The 22077-nt window shown below is 41.4% G+C and overlaps 2 protein-coding genes across 5 annotated transcripts in view; one reads left to right on the forward strand and one right to left on the reverse strand.

The window, feature by feature from the left end:
* RNF121 (ring finger protein 121) overlaps window positions 1–15251 on the reverse strand; it is an 81733-nt gene extending 66482 nt beyond the window's left edge. Inside the window, exon 1 of the mRNA XM_028515681.2 lies at window positions 15148–15251. Within this exon, the coding sequence (XP_028371482.1) occupies window positions 15148–15210 (63 nt within the window). The 5' untranslated portion in view covers window positions 15211–15251. The remainder of the gene's footprint in view (window positions 1–15147) is intronic.
* Window positions 15252–15371: 120 nt separating this feature from the next.
* Window positions 15372–22077, forward strand: part of LOC114500270 (short transient receptor potential channel 2) — a 38838-nt gene continuing 32132 nt past the window's right edge. Inside the window, exon 1 of one of the 4 annotated variants that reach the window (XM_028516918.2) lies at window positions 15372–16098. The gene's annotated coding sequence lies outside the window, so the exon portion shown is untranslated. The remainder of the gene's footprint in view (window positions 16099–22077) is intronic. The other 3 variants (XM_036028876.1, XM_036028875.1, XM_036028877.1) reach the window with 3 other exon arrangements.

The raw sequence follows: 22077 nt of genomic DNA on the forward strand, positions 1-22077 counted from the left end.
GCTTAGGTGGTTTTCAAAGTCCCTTAAAGCTAAAATGTTACAGTAATTCACATCAAATCTGTCTAACTCCAAAGCTTTGGAGTCAGCTGTAACACTTGGCTTTCCAAACTCCCACAGTTTCCTTAGTTACCATAGAAGTAAAAGTAAAATGCCTTCAGTATGATGAGGTGTGATATAACAGGATGTGACCAAATTAAATCAATGAAAATGTACCAAGTGACTACCATATGCACACATCAGGAATATCCATCACTCAGGGGATGGCCTCAGGCTCTGGCTCCAAGTACCTGTTAACCACAAAGGGACCTAAACTCTGGAACCCAATCCACCAAGGCAACCTGGCATTTCAGAAGTCTCAATGGATTCCTCCAAAACTTAAAGACTGATCGCCTATGCAGCTAGAGACTTCATTCTTTCACAAAATATTAAAGATGATTAAGCCCAACCTTTGCCCTTGAGGTATTCACAGGCTGGGGTGGGTGGGACAGACCATTAAACATAATATAATATGATAAGGATAACCACTGACATATGACCAAAATGCTGTGTAAGCACAGAGAAGGGAGACATTAGCTAGCTCCTAAACCTGGCATGAATACATACCAAGCTGGTCGCCACTATCTTGTGGGCACAGATACTGTAGTCTGTTGGGTGATTAGATTAAGAAGTAAAGTCCAAAGGTTCACAGCCTACCCATATTTGTGGCTCCCCATTCTCCTCTCACTCGCATTTTTCCTCCAACTTCTTAGCCTTGCCAAGAATTCAAGACCAATAAATCAAAGTGAAACTACCTCACTTTTCAGACTTCATAAATCACCTGGGGATCATGCTCAGCCAAACTGTAAGGCCTAACATAGACAGCACACTCTAGGCAGCGAAGTGAAAGTAGATGCTGGCTGTTAATAACTGCTGTGGCTGCTGTCTGCCCTCCACACCCAACCCTCCTACCATCAAAAGAAAGCACATCCTCCAAGCTAGCTGAGCTGAAAAGCTTTTTAAATGAAACTTTTCAACTACATACAAAAGTAGAAGAAATAGTTTAATGACCTCTCTCCCATTCAACAATTATCAAATTGGGGGCACCTAACATTTCCTTCTTTGGTTCTTCAATTCCTATCCTACCAAGTTTGTTACTCTTCAGACTGACTTCCCCTCCACCTGGCCCTCCTCTCTCATTCTTTCCTATATGCAGTCCAGCTTCCCATACACTCTATATTTTTCTTCCCACTCTTAAAGACCCAACCCAGATGTCACCTCCTCCAGAAACTCTTCTAGAACTATCTGTTCCATGAACTCCCAAAGCCTTTACAGTTTGAACTATTTATGTGCTGATCACATCTACCTATAAAATCTCCCCTGAGTTTTTCATTGCCACTCCTCCTTAGTACAGACTTTATCCTTGCTTTCTCCTAGATCATTTCAGAGACTTTCAAGATGACTCTCTGATCTTGCCAGAACAGATCCATAACATGGGAGCAGCCACAGTGATTTTTATGAGACACACATCTGACTGTTACTTCGACAAATTCTGATAACTTTCTATTGCCTTCAGCTTAAAGTCCAAACTCCTTTGCATGACACACAAGGTACTTTATAAACTGGTTCAACTAGCTACTCATCTCACCCTCTCCACCAAAACATGGCTTATACTCCAGCCACTCTGAACCACCTACCATTCTAACATGTTCCTTTTTATCCCTCAATGCTTCTACTGAAGGCTGCCACTGTCTTCTCTCTCTAGAATTCTTTCCTCACCTCCACTGTCTAGTTCACTTCTATTCACTCTAAGATACAGTTCAAGCCCTGGCTGGTGTGGCTCAGTGGATTGAGCACCAGCCAGCGAATGGAAAGGTGACTGGCTCATTCCCGGTCATGGCACATGCCTGGGTTGAGGACCAGGTTCCCAGTTGGAGCCTGCGAAAGGCAACCCATTGATGTTTCTCTCACACGTAAGAGCAAGTCAGAGCTCCTCAGCAGGCTACACAATGCCCTCCACAAGAGCATTGAAACTGAGCTCTTGTGACCACACCAGGCCACAGGTTGACTTGACTGCCTTTCCAGTTTTACTTTCCTGTCCCCCCACTTCTCTGTCACTTAACATATGCTCTTCTGTACTGTGTATAATACACCAGAAAGTGTATGTACTTTGGAATTAGATAAATCTGGAAGCCCTACTTAACTGGATTAAGGCAAGTCTTCCCTGCCTCTTTAATCTTCTCCATTTCTGTCCCCAGAGTAATCTTTCTAAAATGCAAACTTGATCCTTGTCACTCAGCTAAGTGCTTAAAGCTCTTCCATAGCTAATCATCCATCACAAATAAAAATCCAGACTCCCGAGCACAGCATATAAGGCTTTATATGATCTTGCACCTGTCTCCCTTTGCAGTCTCTACTTTCTGATTAGTCCCCACCTTCTACTCTGATGCTCTAGTAACACTAAACTGCACACAGTTCTCTGGCAGTGCCATTCTCTCCCTGTCACCTCCCACCTTGCACATGTTGCTCTTGTCTAGAGGACCCTTCCCTTTCTTCTTTGGTTGGTTACTTTCTAGTCATCTTTCACTCCAGCTAAAGTACCACTTCTGGGGAGCCTTTCCTGACCCCTTGCCCACCATTTTCTGTGCTCCCAGAGGTTTCTGTGTTTCTCTCTATTACAGCAGTTGTTACATCTGTTTATCTGACTAACTCTTCCACTAGACTATGAGCAACCTGAGGACAGAGCCTATGTCTTCATTATCCTTCACAGCTAAAATACAGCCTTGTTCAAAGTATATTGATGAATGGGTAGATGAACAGAATTCTCCCCCATATACATGAGCCTGGCATAACAAGTAACTTTATTAATATTTAAAGCTGAGAACATTGTGCTCCAAGTGCTGTACTGACTTGCCTCAAGTTAACATCTGCGTGACAGAACAAAAATAAAAAGCCAGATCTTCAGAGTCCCAGACCAATGTCTAAACTAAGTCCGTATATTCACTTATCTAATTAACACCACCACTTAGATGTTTAAACAGCAGCATTTCACACTTAATGTGTCCAAATAGAATGTTTTACATTTCCTTCCTTAACCCTTCAAATTTCTTCACTGGTCATTCCTGTTTCAGCACAAGATACTATTAACCATGGTGTTGCCAATTATCAAGTCAGAGCAAAACAAACCCCAAAAACCTTGGAAGTCAAGCTCAATTATTTTCTTTCCCTTACATCCCAAATCCAATTCTGCAAGCAGGTCCTGTAGGCTCTACTTTGTAACAATCTAAATTCATCCACTTTCTCCAAGGCCTCCTCCTCCATACCCACCCTCTCACTCCAACACTATTTCTCATCTGGACTACTTCGAGAGCTTCCTAATTGCTCTCTTTGAACACCCCTCCCCCACAATCCAATCTCCTGACAGCAGCCAGAAAGATCTTTTTAAAAATGTAAATCAGCTCACTTAACTTCCATTTTTAAAACCATCCAAATTTTTTTCATTGGACTGGCAATAAAATTAGTATGTTTAGCAGCATCTATAAGTCCTTACAGATCTGACTCTGCCAAACTCCCTGACCTCATATGGTACTATTATTTATTCCCTTTCTACTATAATAGTCACATTGACCTTCTTTTTGGTCCTAACACATGCTTAGCTCATTCGCACTAACTTGAACTTGCTTCTCCCTCCACCTGACACATGTCTGCTCCTAAATTTTCAAATTGCTAAGTCTTCATTATTCAGGTCTTGGTTCAAATATCATCTCCCAAGAGGCTTCCCATAACTACCATTTAAAGTAGCACCTCATTCTCTACATTACCCTAATTTCCTCAGAGCACATATCATCATTTGGATTATCTTGTTTGTTACTTATTTGTTATCTGGATTCACCCATTAGAAAATAACTTCACAAGAGCAAAGACCTAGGATGTCTTGTTTATTGCTGAATTACTGGGACCTTGAAAAATGTCTGTATACTTAAGTCACAAATATTTGAAGAATAAACAATACAAGTTACACAATAAATGTTTGATGAGCCCTGGTGGGATGGCTCAGTTGGCTGGAGCATCGTCCCATGCACCAAAAGGTTGCAAGTTCGATTTCCAGGCTGGGTACACACCTAGGGTGCAGGTTCCATCTCACATCAGGGCATGTACAGGAGGCAACTAATCCACATTTCTCTTTCACATCAATGTTTCTCCCTCCCCTTCCTTCCCCCTTTCTCTCTCTATTTAAAATCAAGAAAAACATATCCTTGGAAGAGAATTAAAAAATTATATAAATAAATAAATAAATGCTTGGTGAATGTGTGAATGAATTAGAAAGAGGAATGAAAAGGTCAAAAAAAGTAAGTGGAAGCACTGCTTTTAAATATTTTTATAGCTGCTCACTTTTCTCCACACTTACCACCTTTATTCTTGCTCGGCTCCTCATCATATTTATCTTAGACTACCGCAGTAATCCTCCTCTCCCCAACCCGATCCCTTGAAAAATAACTTCAACACTTCTATCAGAGCTTTGATCATTCTGGAACATAGATCTGAACATGGTAGAAGCCCAAGCTTCTTAGCATGTTGTTAAAAAAAAAACCCTCTTCAATCTTATCACTCACTGCTGTCCCTTAAGTTTAATCTATACTCCAGTTATACATAAATTTTTATAGTTCCCAGAACAGTCCATGTTGTTTAATGCCTTCAAGACTTTGCAATTCTTCTCACTTTGCTAAACCACTCTTCCCTACCTAAGGGACTACATACTGAATTCAAACATATCCTCAAAAACTAATTCAAGCATCTTCTTTAATGATTTCAAGCAGAGTTAATCATTCCCTCTTTTGTGCCCCCATGTCGTAACACACACTTACACTATTCTTAAATTATTTGTTTCCATGTCTGTCTTCCTCTATATGACTATTAGCCCCCGGAAAGTAGGAGCTATATCTTCATTTTTGTGAACCCAGCACAGTAGCTGGTATATAGAAGCACTCAGTAATGGATGACTAAAGGAACAAATAAACATACGGGGTTGGTCAAAACAGTAGTCCCCAACCTTTTTGGCACTAGGGGCCGGTTTTATGAAGACAATTTTTTCACAATGGGGCAGAGGGTGGAGCGGGAGCTTTCAGTATGATTCAAGTGCATTACATTTAAGCTCACCTCCTGCTGTGTGGCCTGGTTTCCAGCAGGCCCAGACCAGTACCAGTCCACGGTGCCAAGGTTGGGGACCCCTGGACCAAAGAGTCCATTTAGTTTTTTCTGTAAAAGACACATTTTTCAATTTCACCGGTAACTTTATTGATTTGGATATTTTGAGTATGTTGGCTATCTCCTGCTATTGGCTTCTAGTGAGTAGAGACAAGGGGTGCTGCTAAACACCTTCCAATGCATAAGACAGCCCCACGGCAAAGAATTATTTGGCCAAACTGTCTATAGTACCAAGAAACTTCACAAACCACTTCTGACACATTTAGTCAGTCACAGCACTTACTCCATGCACTGCACAAATCTTTTTTTTGCTTCAGTTATGTTTTTACCTTTCTTGAAATAATAAACCTTAAGATATCAAAAATGCTGTGTATCCGCTTCCATCTTCAATATTAAAATGGCTGCACAAAAACCAATTTTGATTTTTTTAATGTACATTGATATGACAACTGTCACAATACAATCTAACAAAATTGTTTCAGATGAAATAAAAACAACTAAGCACTACTAGAGCCATCGTACAAAAAAACTAACAAACTTTTTAGCCAACCCAATATCTTAAGTCCCCAGCTGGCATTCAAAGTCAACCTCCTGTTGGTCCCAACCTGTTTCCAGATTTAGCACGTAGTCCTCTCTTATTTGTTGATCCCCAAACACATCCATCCTCACATTTACTTGGGAGGCCTTTATTCCTAATATGCCCTCTAGTGAAATTTCATCATCCATTAAGGCCCAGTTTAAATGGCTCCCCCTCCATGAAGTCTTTCCTAACCATACCAATGAAATGGGATTTACTTTGCCAATACACCTTGTTTTTACTACTGATATGGTATTTATTTTCTAATTGTATAATTATAGCCACTTCCTTTCCAACTAGGTTACATATCCTATTTTTCTAACTGAACTATAAGCTTTTTGAAGGCAAGAAACATGAATTAGCATATTTTCTCTCATACCAAGTGCCTAACAGAGTGTTTTGCACAAAGCAACAAGTTACCAATAGATGTTTTATTAGTAGAGAATAGTATGCTTGAAGATTAAAGATTTCATGCTTTCATTCCTTCACGTACATGCTTTTACAATGGCGTAAACAGGCTTGCTAGTCATATGGTAAACTTTTACCCCTCCTTTAAGAATCAGTCCAATGTCATATCCTCTCTGAAGTCTTCTCTAACTCTCCCCAATACACTTAAGCACTCTTTCTTCCATGTAACTGTGGTACCTTGTACATTACCCATCACACTATATTGTCTTTGTCACTTGATGGGTTCCTCTTCCCACTAGAACATGAACTCTTCTGAAGCAGAGGAGGTCTCTTTAACCACATATGAATTCCCAAGACCAACTAAAATATCTGACATAATTAAATGCTTAGTAAATATACAGTCAACTTTGAAAACAGTGAATCCATATTATAGAATACACCAGAATAGAGATTATGAAGTCACATTGCCAGGTTTAAATCCTAGTCCTACTTACAAGCTATGCAACCTGAATAAATTCCTTAGCTGTGCCTCAGTTTTCCTCATCTGAAAAATAAAGATAATAATAATATTCCAATAAAATTAAAGAGCTAATGTATGTAATATGCTTAGCATAATGCCTGGGACATAGCAGACACTAAAAAAGTTAGCTATTATTGTCATCATTAGAACAAAGGGAGAAAAGACTGCTGCAAGGCACTAAATAACAGACTCAAGAAAAGGTCAGGCTCAATCCCATGGGCAATATGGGGGGTAAAATGTCACTGGAGACCTCTTAAGTAACAGAGACATTCAGTTATTGAGAATACCCTACCAGAAGGGGAAAAGGCAGAGGGAACACAAATCGTGGCCCTGCCTCCAGCTCTCTGCTTCCCCTGTCTGCATTTTCTTTCTAGTTGCCCAGGGCCAAAAGTCCCATGGCTATACTTTGCATTCCCTAGGGAAAGCAGCACTTTATTTATTGATTTTTCTTTTTAAGAATGAGGTGACTTATTAACTCAGCATCATTTGTTCTAATACTTCTTGTTGGCAGCTGCCACCTGTAAAGCAGGTCTGTCCAGATCTGTCTGTTCCTGAGGTGTCCATTTACGGCTCCCATCCTGGTTCTTTCCACTGTTTCCAGCCCCTCCAGGGCTTGGAGAACCCAGAGGGCCATGCTCTTGGAACGCTGCACTTCAGAGGGAACTAATGAGTTTATGTTTATCTACAGATTTTCCTCTGAGGAGCAGAGAGATAACAAATGACTTCAAGAAGGGAAAACACAAAGAAATAAAGTGGAGATGAGGAATGACACCAGATGAATTTTCTTCGGTTGGCTTTCAGGCCAAATAGTTCCAGGTGGACTGAGCCTATCCTCTCCAGAGGCATTCTCTGGCAGCACCTGCACCTGTCTAAGGGTCAAAGATGCAAAGAAGCAAGATCTGGGAAAAGGTACCACTTGAAGAATTCTGCAACAGAGGTATTCAACAGAGAACAGACTTACTGTAAGATGATAGCTCCCTGGCATTAGTAGGGTTTAAACACAGACTGAGTGAGCACTTGCTGGGGATGTTCAATATGGGTAGATGGACTAGATTTAAGATTCAATTTCAATAAACACTTGAATATCTACCCTATTCTAGCTCCTGTGAGAGATTAGGTGCTGGGAACACAGAGATGAAGAATGATATCATTTTGTCCCCTCAAGGAGTTCACTGCCTAATGGGGGAGACAAACAATGCCACATGGTAAGTGCTGACAGAAACCTGTATAGGGAGCTCTGGTGGCAGAAAGCAGGGCCTCAGATTCTGTGCCCATAACTCCTTGGTAAGAAGCAATGTGGCATTAATTAAAATGTGAAAACGCTTCATAAATAGTTTATAAGTAAATATTTGTCAAGTGCTATTTATGTCAGTTAACTTTGGATTTAGTCAACACTTCCTTAATCTTGAGCAGAATCTGTATCTACATTCTCATTTATTCAATATATTAGTGTCTACTATGTGCCAAGCACTGAGGAATGTACAGAAATGAGAAAGATGACCCCTTCATTCAAGGAGTTAGAACATTTCTCTTCACCTTCCTCTCTCTCCAATCCCCATTTATTGATCAGATGACACCTTAAACTCCTTCTGGAATTAGATAAGTTAACTCATAAGGTTAATAAAAAAGTGACTTAGAAAGCAAGAGTGAGCAGGGGATGGGAGGTGTTGTAATGGGAAACCAAACAGGGAAGACTGTCTGCAGACCTGTTTCTGCCAGAGTGTGAGACTCCACATAAAAAGTTAATGGTTATGGCCCTGGCTGGCGTAGCTCAGTGGATTGAGCGCAGACTGCGAACCAGGCATCGCAGGTTCGATTTCCCGTCAGGGCACATGCCTAGGTTGCAGGCCATGGCCCCCAGCAACCGCACATTGATATGTGTGTGTGTGTGTGTGTGTGTGTGTGTGTGTGTCTCTCTCCCCCACCTTTCCTCCCTACAAATAAATAAATAAAATCTAAAAAAAAAAAAAAGTTAATGGTTATGGAATTTGAGGTCATATAGTGGCCTTTTTATCTACAACTCTCCTATCACCATTTTTCTTCTCTTATCCAATATTATTAGCACAGATTATTAACAATAATTATACCTTTGTTCAGTCATTCACTAGTATTTACTGAATGCCTGAGAGGAACTATAGGAAACATAAGGCATAGTCAACCACTGGGATCCAGGACTTTCAAAGCTGTTCAAGACCTCTAAGGTCACCTGTTCCAAACCAATCATTTCATGTACAGATAAAGAACCTAGGTACAGACAGGCTGGAATCCTTCATGAGTTCGTATCTTCATACATTTATTGAATCATACTCTATGCCTGACACCAGGGATATAAGTATAAATAGGACTTTCAAGGAGAATCCAGTCTTAAGGGAGAGAGAGACAGCATGACCCCAGTTAAATCACCTCTGAAGTCCTATTTAGAAATGTCTAGTGTAAAACAGTATGAAAAGCATATAGTACTCATAATGCCCAGAGCGATTAAGAGCACAGGTACTAGAGCCTTAGATTTTTACCCCAGCACTGTCCCATGGCTGTATGACATTAAGCAAATCACTTAAACACTCTATTCTTCAGTTTCCACATCTGTAGAATGGGGATAACCATAATAGTACCAACCTTATAAGGCTGTAGTATTAAAATGTGTATAAAACACTTATGAAGGACCTGGCACAGAGCAAGTATTCCATATTATTTCACCTTTAGCACTCTCTTGCTGAACCCTGGCCTCAGAATCCTTCTCAACATAGCCTTCTAAGCATCTACTATCATTTGGCTATCTCTGAGATAAAACAAATCTGCTACTTCTAGTCTAGAACTTAGGCCTATTGTTTACTATTATAGTTTTTTTCCCCAGTATACTATGCTACTACTCATTTTATATGCCTTTTAAAAAATCCCAAAATAGGCCCTTGCTGGTGTGGCCCAGAGGACTGAGCACTGGCCTGCAAACCAAGAGGTCACTAGTTCAATTCCCAGTCAAGGCACATGCCTGGACTGCCCCCAAGTAGGGGCGTGTGAGAGGCAACTGATCGATCGATCACATATTGATGTTTCTTTATCTCCCTCTCTTTCTAAAAAAGAAAAAAGAAAAAGAAAAACAAAATATATGGTCAGATATCCAAGATTAAATTTCAGTTACACATGACTGAAACCATCAATAAGATCTTGGCTTTCACAGACAATCCCTAGAGAAGAAAACCCCTGGAAACAAGGAACATTTACCAAATGTCTACAGGGAGAGACCCACAAGAGGAAAAACAAAACACAAAACAAAGCAGTGATTACTACTTAAAGAAGCAAGGATGAGAACTACCACACTCTGCCTTCTGGGGTTTACCAGTCTAGCTAGGAAGAGGAGATATGACATGGACTGCCGTTTTTATCCTTGATGTACCCAATATCACAGCACCTGTGACACATTTTTGTACTTATTTATCTACCTATGCTCATCTGTGAACTCCTCATCCATCTTGGTTTTATCAGGTATAGTGCACAGTGCCTGGCACTCAGCAGGTACTTCAGAAAAGTTTGACAATAAATGAACAGAGAAAAATTATAAAATGTTGGGAAATAAATTATCGGTATAGATCAAAATAGTTCCAGAAGCCAAGAGAGCTCCGGGCTAGAACAACCTTAAAGTTCAAGTGGAATTTGTAGGGAAAGGAAAGTAGGGTATTTGTAGGGTATTCTAGGCAGACAGGACAGCACCAACAAAGACCTGAGAGTAATCAGAAGTTTTAGATATAATTTAATCTAACAGTTCATTTTTCATGGGGGTGTAATAAACATTCAATCAAAAAGTATGTACTTCCCTGGCCGGTGTGGCTCTGTTGGTTGAGCATCATCCAGCAAAGCAAAAGGTCACTGGTTTGATTCCCAGTAAGGTACATGCCTGGGGTGCAGGCTCAGTCCCCAGTTGTGGCACATGTGAAAAGCAACTGACTCATGTTTCACTCATATACCAGTGTTTCTTTCCCTCTCTTCCCCGTTCTCTTAAAAAAAAAAAAAGTATGGACTACTAAGGAGAGGAACTAGCATACCATAAACATTTGCTAAATGGTAGCTATTATCACTACTACTCAAAAATAATAATTATCAAACACTTATTAGATGCCAGATGTATACATGTATATCAGGCACCATGCTGAGTGAAGAGACTAAAACAATGAATAAAATAGACTTGGACTCAGCTTTCTTAGGTAGTTAACAGTCTAGTGGGTGAGACAGACAATTAAAATAATGGTTGCCAGGGCAGGGCTAGGGGAAGTAAAAGGGATCTGAAAGAATATAAAGTCACCCAATCAGCAGGAGTAAGAGACAGCTCCTTGAAAGGCATTCTGAGTCCCTTCAAGGACTATAGGTTTCAAAATGAGATTTTGTTTGAATAAAGGGTTTCGTGACTAAATAAAGGTTTAAAAACCACCCATCTAGTCCAACTTCCTCTTTTAGCAAGAATAAAACAGAGCCCAGGAGAGGTAAATTATGCACTTGAAGCAATAATACTTCAAGTTAGTTATAGGCTAGAATACTTGCTTTGAGCTTGAGCTGGAAACTACTCACTGATCTGCATGATATCACATCATTTTGGCAGATGAACAAGCACTGAGAGTGGACATATCCAGAATTTGCAAGCACTGGGTAGGCAGACAGGTTGGCCCTGATTGGATGTTTAAATGCTTTTCTACCTTAGGTTCCAACCTAGCTCTCTCTGTGTCAAAATGATGCCTCCAATTTCTCTCAGGAGCTGGCCAGCTACCCCTTCTGGGAGGAACTCATTGTGTCCAAGAGCAGATCTGAATCTGCTCTGGGCCTCTTAGCTGGTACCCAGGCTATAGTTCAAGCACCCTGTGGATGGTAAGTTGAGAGAAAGAACTGAGGTTGGCCAGTCATCGTAGCCTGTTTAATACCCAGCCTAAGCTGGCTAGACCCATTTTTCATCTTCCTAACTACCTCTGGGCTAATTGTTCCTCGTGACCAAGGGTTCAACAAAATCAAATTATCAGTAAATTGAAGGATCTGTACAGAAAAAACAATATTCCTTTTGTTAGCCTCCACTTTGAACCTGTGAAGAATGAAATGCTGCTGCATGTTTTGGAGATGGAACTTTTGTACATAAAGAAAGGGGTAGTTTACTTTAGTAAGATGAGTCTGCAGTTTAGGTCTTTAACCTGAGGGGAAACAAACACTTTGGAATGTATAAAAACGGGTTTAAATTTTAGTGATACCACTTAGTAGTTGCAAGGCTGTTGGCATGTCTCAAATATTCTGAATCTAAATGCCTTGATCATAAATAGAGCTTACTAATTAATAACTCACCTCATAAATGAGAGACTAAAAATGCTCTTTCAAATCAGTCAGTTACTAAATGTACTGTATCAATTTTCACATATAATTGAAACCATAGTTTTAAATTACCTACCTCTAGAGCACAATAATAGAGAAAAAAAAAAAGGAATCCAGGTGCTCAGTGCCTCATGGGCTAAGTTCAGTACAGCACTGGCAGACCTGGGTTGGAATCTGTACTTCCCCACTCACAAACTGTGGAATTCTAGGAAAGTTACTTAACCCCTCCAGCCTCAGACCCCTCACTTATAAAATATGGTTTATATCATCTAACTGACAGAGCTACTGTTAGTAATAAATGAAATAACCAAAGGAAAAGGCTTTAAACAGGGGCTGGTTTACAGTAAGGATAAACAATAGCCCTTTTTATTGGTAGCTCTTTTCCTAAGCCCTCTTTTCTATCCACCTCTCTAAAACAGGAAAATCAGTTAGCAAAGCCTAAACTACCTCAACTATTAGAGAATAATGAAAAACACAAAAGAAGAGGAAAGTACAGTGGATGAACTGATAGCCACCATTCTAGCCTACTTATCATACTAACGGCATCTGATATTGAAAAATATAGGTACAACATTCTGAAGGACAAACCATAGCATGCACAATCTTTCCAAAGGAGTGACAAAGAATATCAAAGCATTTTTGCTAGGCTATCCAATTACTCTTTTATAATCTGGACTCCACAGTCCAGTCCCTACCAAGCAGAAAGTGCTACAGGAAGGCTATTCTGATGCCACAAGCAAATCCTTGCTTCTTTGTAAACCCACCTCTATCATACAGACTTCACTAACTTCCCCTAGCCAACGGAAGCGCTTGTCTCTTGTGCCTCACTGAATTTGCTACACTCTTCCACTATGAATAACAATTATCTCATATTGTAAAGGACTATTTGCATGTCTCTTCACTATTCTGTAAGTTGTAAAGATCCTGTCTTACTCATCTTTGATTTCCTAGTACATAACACATGGATCCTCATAATTACAAATTGAAAGATGGGTTTCACATTCTTTCGAGTTAAGGATGCTAAGAACACCTGGGAAGACATTAGCAGAAACTCAAAAACTATGGTCTGACAGACCAGACCCTTGTTTTGAGGGGGGAGTTTGGAGCTTGAAGGGATGACTGACTCGTCCTGCTTCTCAGAGTTACTTTCTTAAAAACACAGAGGACAGAACCAGTCTACACAAAATTTCTAGACAACAAATTATATTCTTTCTCAGTAACAAGTAACAGAAGTTTGTGAGATGAATGCTTGTGGTTACACGTAAGGTTGACCCCTAGGCATGGCACTACTAGATGCTCTTAAGTTCTAAAAACAATTAGGGAAGAAAACCTAAGAAGAAAAATCAAAAGTGTCTTCATCATAAACCTGATATATGTAGCTAAAATCAGGCTCCCTCAAAGGAGATCACAAGACTAACAAACCATATATAATAACTTCAACACAGTATATATGCCTTTTTCAAGGCACTTTCAAATATATCTCTGAATTGCAGCCAACTGTAATCACAGAAACTTAAGGGCCTTGGAAGTCATTTTCACAACCACCTCACCCACCAAGTGGTATTCAAACACCTCTAGTCTCTAGTAATTGGGAGGTATGGTACTAAAAGCTTCTTTAAAAACCAGCCCCTGCTCTCATCACCCGACAGTTTCTCAGTCTCCTTTGCCCACCTTCATGATCACAATCAAGTAAACCAAATCCTCCAAGTCATCCTACCACCAAACAACAGTCTTTGCTTTTTTAAGTCCACTTCTAATCTCTTTCTCTGGGCCTCGTCTTCAATTCTCCCCACCCACCCCACCACCCACGACAAGGCCAGGGCCTCTAAGATTCTGATCCTGCAGACATTCCACAGGTTCCATTTCTGATCATTTTCCTTCCTCCTGTTCCTCAGTGTTGTCCACATGTTGTCATATGTAAGACCACAGGCACTCCTATGCATCTTCTGGCTCAGGATCTTTTCCCTTGCCTTTTTCACCTTCTCTCTGCTTCTCCAGTTTTTCATTTCCTTCAAACTCAGTATCTCCTTTCTCCTCCTGATTCCTTCAAGGACCACTGGTAATTGAACACACCAGTTGTTAAGTATATATTAGATAGATAGAGGGGACATATACCCTCAAGAAGCTCACCCTCAAAGAACTCATAGGTCTAGGAGAGGGAGAGAGGGAGAGGGAGAGGGAGAGAAAGAAAGAAAGAGAGAGAGAGCGCGCGAGCACACGCTCATTTATCCTTTAACACTCAGCTCCTCTGGGAAATCCTTCCCCAGCCCAAATAGAATGTGTCCCCTCTTCTCAGTGCCACCATTACAGTATAGTTCTGATGCAATGACTAGTCTTGTGTGTCTTCCACTGCTAGACTGTGGGCTCTTCCATGGGACAGGCCCCTTGTGTCCCTATCACTTAGCCCAGGACTAGGCACAAATGTGATACTTAATGCCTGTTAAATGAATGAATGGAAGAATCCTAGTACACAATTATTCATTCATCCATTCGTTCTTTCATTCGTTGATCCAAACTTTACTAAGCATACATTATGTACAATCTCCTAGACTGTAAGGATAACTAAAATAACTCTTACGTAAAAATAACTCAAATGGAAAAAATGCAATACAAATATAAATGATGAATCAATCATGGATAAACTACTAATTGATTAATTTAAAAAACATAGAAGTTATAATACTAGTAGATTAGCACTCTTCCCGGGTCGGCATCCCCAACCCCCAAAAAACCAAATTAGTCTTTTCCCACCGTGAAAGCCCAACCCTCCCTTGACGAAGTCCACGCCCCTCCAACTCAAGCTACCTTCTCAGCCCTTTAGTCCTACCCTAGGGCCCCCAGCCAAGAATCTCAAATTTTACACCACCAGCCCTCTGGCTTCTCTTCTGTCCTCCACCTCCACGCCTGAGATTATTGCAAGTGTTCCACCCCCAAGACCACCTTCCAGTACCCGACTTTAGTATACCTCAGATTTCCCTCTCCGCGCATCCGCCCACCAGTTAGCTCCTTCCCTCTCTGGACCCCGTCTCTCCTATGAAATGAATTACTCCCAATGAATTTCCTCCATTCTCCTTCTTCCAGTTTCAAGCTGAGTCTCTCCTTGACTCTCAGCTCTTACCTCATCCAGCTCGTGTTTCCCGGGAATACCTTCTCCAACCTGCACCTCCACCACTACCGCCATGTTCCTAGTTCTCCCCCTCCCCCGTGCGCCCGCGAGCCAGCTGCTTCCGCCGCTCAAGGGCTTCTAGCCAATCGAAGGCGTAGGCTCCCGCATAGGGGGCGGGGCGTCAAGACAAGCTGAGACCTGACAGGGACTGAGAGACCGTATACCTGCTACTCATTTAAAGGTCAAGGAGGACAATTCCCCTGTACTTCCAAGCTTGGGCGGGGGACATTCTTGGAAAATGAGAAATTGGGCTTGTATTATTTTAGGGGCAAATATTTCAACAATTCTCGTCTGTGGAGAAACAAAAAGAAGGACCCATAAACCTTCAGCTTTCGCGAAGCTCCCTCACTGTAGACATCGAAGAGCGAAGCGTGGAGGCCAAGAACTACATTTCCCAGAATGCATCGAATCTGACCCGGAAGTTTCAGTTCCTCTCTCTAGAGGGGAGATTTGTCTTGACTGAGAATATACAGCTAACACGTGGTTGGGTTTTACTGGTCACAGCACACGTCATTTTGCCTCAGTGGGAGTCATTTTTTAAGAAACAGAGACTTCTTGAGGCCCCAGGACGAATTTCCGGGCTTCGGGAAGCGGAAGAGTCGCGCTTCGGTCAGAAGGCGGAGTTCAGAGGGTCGAATTGGCGGGAGAATGGGTTTGTGGTCCACCATCTGAGGCCGCGGTGCCTCTTCGAGATTCATTGTCCCCAGCGACGGGCGTTGGGGATTGTTGGTGGCAGGGTACTGGCCGAAAAACAGAAGGAGTGGCTAAAACAGCGGGTTCCGAAGAGCTGTGGAAGTGTCCGCGCGGCTTAGGCTCCAGATGTTGAAGAGCCTTGCGGGACCTCCAAGACACCCAAACTATTTCTTCGGTGCTCACGTCTCCGGAGCCAGGTCACACATCTCGGTACTCTTCCTACCCCACGTCTTAAGTCTCCAACTCGTACCTTTCCCCCTTCTTATATACCTTATTCACTGTGCTGCACCCCAACTTATAGGTTAGTACTGTAATTCATTTCTTACCCCTGTTAATTGTGCATCCGGACCCGACACCTGGAAACTCCCTGCCCACGCCTCCTAGGCGTTCCTCCTGGGTCTATTCGGTGAACAGGGCTGGGATGACCTGTGGGCTCACCAGGTCTAGAATGCCAGACAACTATTTGAGGGCCTTAAGGAAGTTACAGGGTAATATTTACACCATCTACATCCGTCTCATTTACTTTAAATGGGTATTGTTTTTATTATGTGAGACTTAATATAGAGTATTATAAACATTACCCTAAATTGACTATTGACATCGTGATCTATTTGCTTCCTCATTTTAAAAAAGATAAAAAACAGATAAAAGTTGAATTTATCTGTCTTCTATTCTCAGATCCATTACTCTTCCATCCCCTCCAGAAGCAACTAGTATAATTAGCTGTGTTCTCTCAGCCCATTCAAAAAAGTGTGTATATACAAACTATTGTATTAATTTTGTTTATGTAAATAGAAATAAGTGCTATTTTCTGTGTATTACCTATAACTTAATCTTTCACGTTGCTATTTTTTGAGACCTGTCCGTATTTATGTATATTTACATCTAAGTATTCCTTTTAACTTAAATAGTATTCAGTTGTATGATATATAGCATTTCATTCATCCGTTCCTCAACTAATGGACACTAGAATTTTATGTTTTTTGCTATCAGAAACATTGCATGTGTCTGCACACGTGAGTTTCTACAGCTACACTGCTCAAATAACCTAACTACAGAAAATATAGCTAGTCAAAATAAAGATGTGCTGGAAGTGTTTATGAGGAGGTCCATTTCCCCATATTATTGCCAGTCTTTCATATTATAAACTTTTAATTTTTTTTCAGCCTTAAAAGATGAGGTATTTGCAATTTCCTTATCACTAGAGAGGCTGAAGACTTTTTAAATATGGGTTTTTAATATTCAGATTTTATTGTAAGTGAACTGTATGTTTATATCTTCTCCAGTATTTTATTGAACTGTTTCCCCTTTTTGATTGATTTGTAGTACTTGAAAATAGGAATTCTGAAGCCCTGGCTGGCGTAGCTCAGTGGATTGAGCGCGGGCTGTGAACCAAAGTGTCCCAGGTTCGATTCCCAGTCAGGGCACATGCCTGGGTTGCAGGCCACGGCCTCCAGCAACCGCACATTGATGTTTCTCTCTCTCTCTTTCTCCCACCCTTCCCTCTCTTAAAAAAATAAATAAATAAATAAAATCTTTAAAAAAAATTACTGAGGTAAACAGTGCATTATTACCTCATTAAAAAAAATAGGAATTCTGAATACTTTCAAAGTTATTATGGGTGGTGTGGCTCAGTGGATTGAGTGCCGGCCTGCAAACCAAAGGGTCACTGGTTCAATTCTGGGTATGGACACATGCCTGGGTTGCAGGCCAGGTCCCCAGTAGGGGGCATGCATGAGACAACCACACATTGATGTTTCTCTCCCTCTCTTTCTCCCTCCCTTCCCCTCTGTCTAAAAAAATTTTTTTAAGTTTATATGTATTGCAAATACCTTCTTTTGGTCAGTCATTTGTATTTCAACCTTCTTTGTGTTACTTAAAGTAGTTTTTGGGTTTCCATTTTTGATTCATTTGAGTATAATTCTTAAAATACGTTACAAGGTATAGTTTACTTTTGTTGTTCTTCACATTGTGAGCCAGTTTTCTGAATACCATTTATTACTTCATCTTTTTTTCTGACAGAATCATGTTTCTGTTCTCTTAAAACCAACTAAGCAGGTTGCAAATTCCCATTTATATGAGTCTGTTCCTGGTATCTACATTCTTGTTGCTATAGACAGTACGTTTTAATGACTGTGACTTTGCAATTCAAAGGAGTTGAACTCTACTTGGTTTTTTTTTAGATGTTATTTATTCATATTTAGAGAGAGTAAAGGGGAGAGAGACAGGAAGGAGGGAAACATCGGTTGCCTCTCACACCCTCCCAACCAGGGATTGAACAAGCATACTTTCCACTTGTGGGATGATGCCTAACCCATTGAGGGACACCAGTCAGGGCCACTTCTCTTTTCTTATAGTTTTAATTATATTTTATTGATTATGCTATTGTCCCAATTTTTCCCCCTTTGTCCTCTTCAGCAGGCACCCCCCTCCACACACACACTCCCTCAGGCAATCCCCACACATTTGTTCATGTCCATGGATCATGTGTGTAAGTTCTTTGGCTACTCTATTTCCTATACTATACTTTACATCCATAACTATTCTGTCATAGGTGTTTGTACTTTTTAATCTCCTCACCTCTTCACTGATTCCTTAGTACCCCCCTCCTATCTGTCAACCATCAAAACTCCGTATCCATGATTCTCTCTGTTATTGTTTGCTTAGTTTGTTTTTAGATTCAATTATTGATAGAAATGTATTTATTGCCATTTTATTGTTCATAGTTTTGGTCATCTTTTTCTTAAATAAGTCCCTTTAACATTTCATATAATAATGGTTTGGCGATGATGAACTCCTTTAGTTTTTTCTTATCTGGGAACCTCTTTATCTGCCCTTCGGTTCTAGGTTATAGCTTTGCTGGATAGAACAATCTTGGCAGTAGGTCCCTGCTTTTCATGACTTTGAATATTTCTTGTCAATCTCTTCTAGCCAGCAAAGTTTCTTTTGAGAAATCAGCTGACAGTCTTATGGGAGGTCCCTTGGAGGTAACTAACTGCTCTTCTCTTGCTGCTTTTAAGATTCTCTCTTTATCTTTAACCTTTGGCATTTTCATTATGATGTGTCTTGGAGTGGGCCTCTTTGCATCCATCTTATTTGAGGCTCTCTGTGCTTCCCGGGCTTGCATGTCTATTTCTTTCACCAAATCAGGGAAATTTTTTTCCATTATTTTTTCAAATCAATTCCAATTCCTTGCTCTTCTGCTGGCACCCCTATAATGCAAATGTTGGAACTCTTGAAGTTGTCCCTCAAACAGCTTATACTATCCTTGGTTTTGGGGGTTCTGTTTTCTCATTGTTCTGATTGGTTCTTTTTTGCTCCCTTACATTCCAAATCACCGATTTTATTCTTGGCTTCATCCATTCTACTATTGTTTTCCTATATGTTCTTTATTTCAATCAGTGCATCCCTTGTTTCTGACTGGGTCTGTTTTACGCTGCTGAGGTCCTCACTAAGTTTCTTGAGCATCCTTTTAACCAATGTTTTGAACTATGCACCTGATAGATTGCTTATCTCCATTTTGTTTAGTTCTTTTTCTGGAGTTTTGATCTGTTCTTTCATTTGGGCCATGTTTCTTTGTCTCCTCATTTTGGCAGCCTCCTTGTGTTTTTTCTATGTATTAGGTAGAACTGCTATGACTCCCTGTCCTGGTAGCATGGCCTAATGTAGTAGGTGTCCTGTAGGATCCAGTGGCACAGCCTCCCATATCACCCAAGCTGGGTACTCATAGTGTGCCCTTTGTGTAGGCTGAGTACATTTCCTCTTGTAGTTGATCCTTCATGCTGTTGGCAGATCAATGGGCAAGATTTACCCAGGCCAGTCAGCTGCAAGGACTGGCTGTGACCACTGACCACCAACCTCCACCCTCTGTGGAGGATCAGCTGTGCAGGGGCAGGGTGGTGGTGTTCCAACATGGTTTGTGGCTGTCCACTGAGTGTGCCAGCTCTGGGGTTTTCTGGGTGGTACAAGCCAAGGTCAGCCCCTACCTGTGTTTTTCCCCAGTGCTCCACCCCCCCCCCCCCCCCCCCCCCCCCCCCCCGCCTAAGCTATAAAGCAATGTGAGGTGGCTGCTACTTGTGCTGGGCTTGGAGATTCCCAGGCAAAGCCAAGCTGTGAATCTAGGTTGGCTGCTGCTAGTGCTGGTCCTGGGGCTACTTAGCAAGAGGTAAGGGGGCTGAGGGTTCACTGAGGCCAGCTGTGGCTTGTTTGAGAGGATTTAGGAAGTTGTGAAGCATGAGCCAAGACCAGCCATTCATATAGAGAAGTCACTGTTCAACTTCAGTAGGCCTGGACGTTGGCAGTCTCAGGAGATCTCCAAGGTGGGGCAAACAGTGTTAGCCAGGTTGATAGGGTCTCAGATATGATACCTTCATGCCTATTTTGTGGCTCTTTGTGGGGAGGGTTCAGAAAAGGGACAGTGGCCTCTGCCCTCCTTTTTATCTGGGAAAAAGCTATCCTCCAGCTCTTGCCTTGATGCCAGACACTTCAGTTCCTCCCTATATTACCACTGGTGCCTTCCAAGCTGCTAGCCTGGTACCAGAGCTCAGAGGAAGTAAGTCTGAGTAAGTTCATGTGTGTGGTCTTTAAGAGGAACTGCTTGGGACTCCAGAAGTTTCTTCCACCGACTAAATCCCATCTGGTTTTTGCAGCCAGAAGTTATGCAGACTTATCTTTCTGGCACTGGAACCCTGAGCTAGGGATCCTGGTGTGGGGCTGGGACTCCTTGCCCCGGAGATATCCCTTCCTCCTTTCTTCTGAGATATCCCTCCACATGTGGGTGTAGAACCAGCCCATTCCACGTCTCTGCATCTCTACCCCTACACCAGTCTGGATGGATGTGGTTGCCTTAATTATGTAGTTTCAGACTTCCATTCAACTCAATTTTTGATTGTTCTGGGTGATAGTTCTTCTTTATTTTAGTTGTAATTTTGGTGTGGTTGTGGAGGAGGTGAGCTGAGTTTACCTATGCTGCCATCTTGAACAGAAGTCGGGGCCACTTCTTTAATCTATCTTTCTAGAATCATCTTAGCAACTTGTGGCCCTTTATTTTTGATGAGTATCATGTTTGCCAGAAACTTCTGTTGAAATTCGGATTGAAATTATATTGACTTAATAAATTACTCTTCTTGATGGCTATTTTTTTATGCCTACTGTGTTTCAGCACCTCTCTGAGGTGTGGGGGATAGCGAACATGTAAAAAATCTATATCCTCAAAGAGCTCGCTAATTAGCAGGGAGACAAATAGGGTAAAAACACCGTTGCTAAAAAACAAGAACAACAGTGTATGCTGGTGCAAAGCGGTCAGAAAGTACCTAATCCTTGGATAACTGCAAGCAATTTGAGAGATGGTGATGTTCATGAAAAAGACTGTATGTATCTTATTCACCACTCTGTGTCCAGCACCTGGTACTGGGCCTGGTGCCTACCAGACAGCTCCCAAAATATGAACTAAATGAAATACCCAGGACTGACAATTTCAGGGTTTCCGAGCCTAGAGTGTAGTTTTGGGGCTGGCTAGGTCGTACATCAGTATGTTGGTGATAAAAGATGATGGAGTTTTCATATTAAATCATAAATAAGTACTGGAAATATCTCCAAACATACTATATCTTAATTATTTTTATATTTCCAATATCTATCAGAGAATAGGAAAAATTGTTGAACGTTCAGTGAGTTCCTATTATGGGAATAAACAGCTCTAATTAATCTAAAGGTCTAGTATGGTAACTCAGAACTCATCCTACCTTCTTCTCTTTTTGAAGCCTTGGCACCGTGTTGAATGTGACCTCTGAGGAATGCTTGACCTTCATGTGGCTTTCACTAAGAGTTTGTTACTACCCCAATATGAGCACTTGATGACTGCTGGTCCTTTGGAGTTCAGTTTGTATGGTCATTTATTCAGTCATCATCTATTTGCTAATCTGGAACTATAAGTTTCTTCCTCGTACACTGAAGGTACAGAAATGAGTCAGACATGAAGCCTGTCCTCCAAGAGCTTACAATTGATCAAGGGATAGAAGACATATACCCGGCCCTGGCTGATGTGGCTCAGTGGGTTGAGTGCCAGACTGAGAACCAAAAGGTCACTGGTCGATTCCCAGTCAGGGCACATGCCTGGGTTATGGGCAGGTCCCCACTTGGGGGCAAGCAAGTGGCAACTGATCAATGTTCTCTCTCATTGATGTTTTC

Source organism: Phyllostomus discolor, chromosome 6, assembly GCF_004126475.2.
Source record: "Phyllostomus discolor isolate MPI-MPIP mPhyDis1 chromosome 6, mPhyDis1.pri.v3, whole genome shotgun sequence".
In the NCBI taxonomy this organism is placed as follows: domain Eukaryota; kingdom Metazoa; phylum Chordata; class Mammalia; order Chiroptera; family Phyllostomidae; genus Phyllostomus; species Phyllostomus discolor.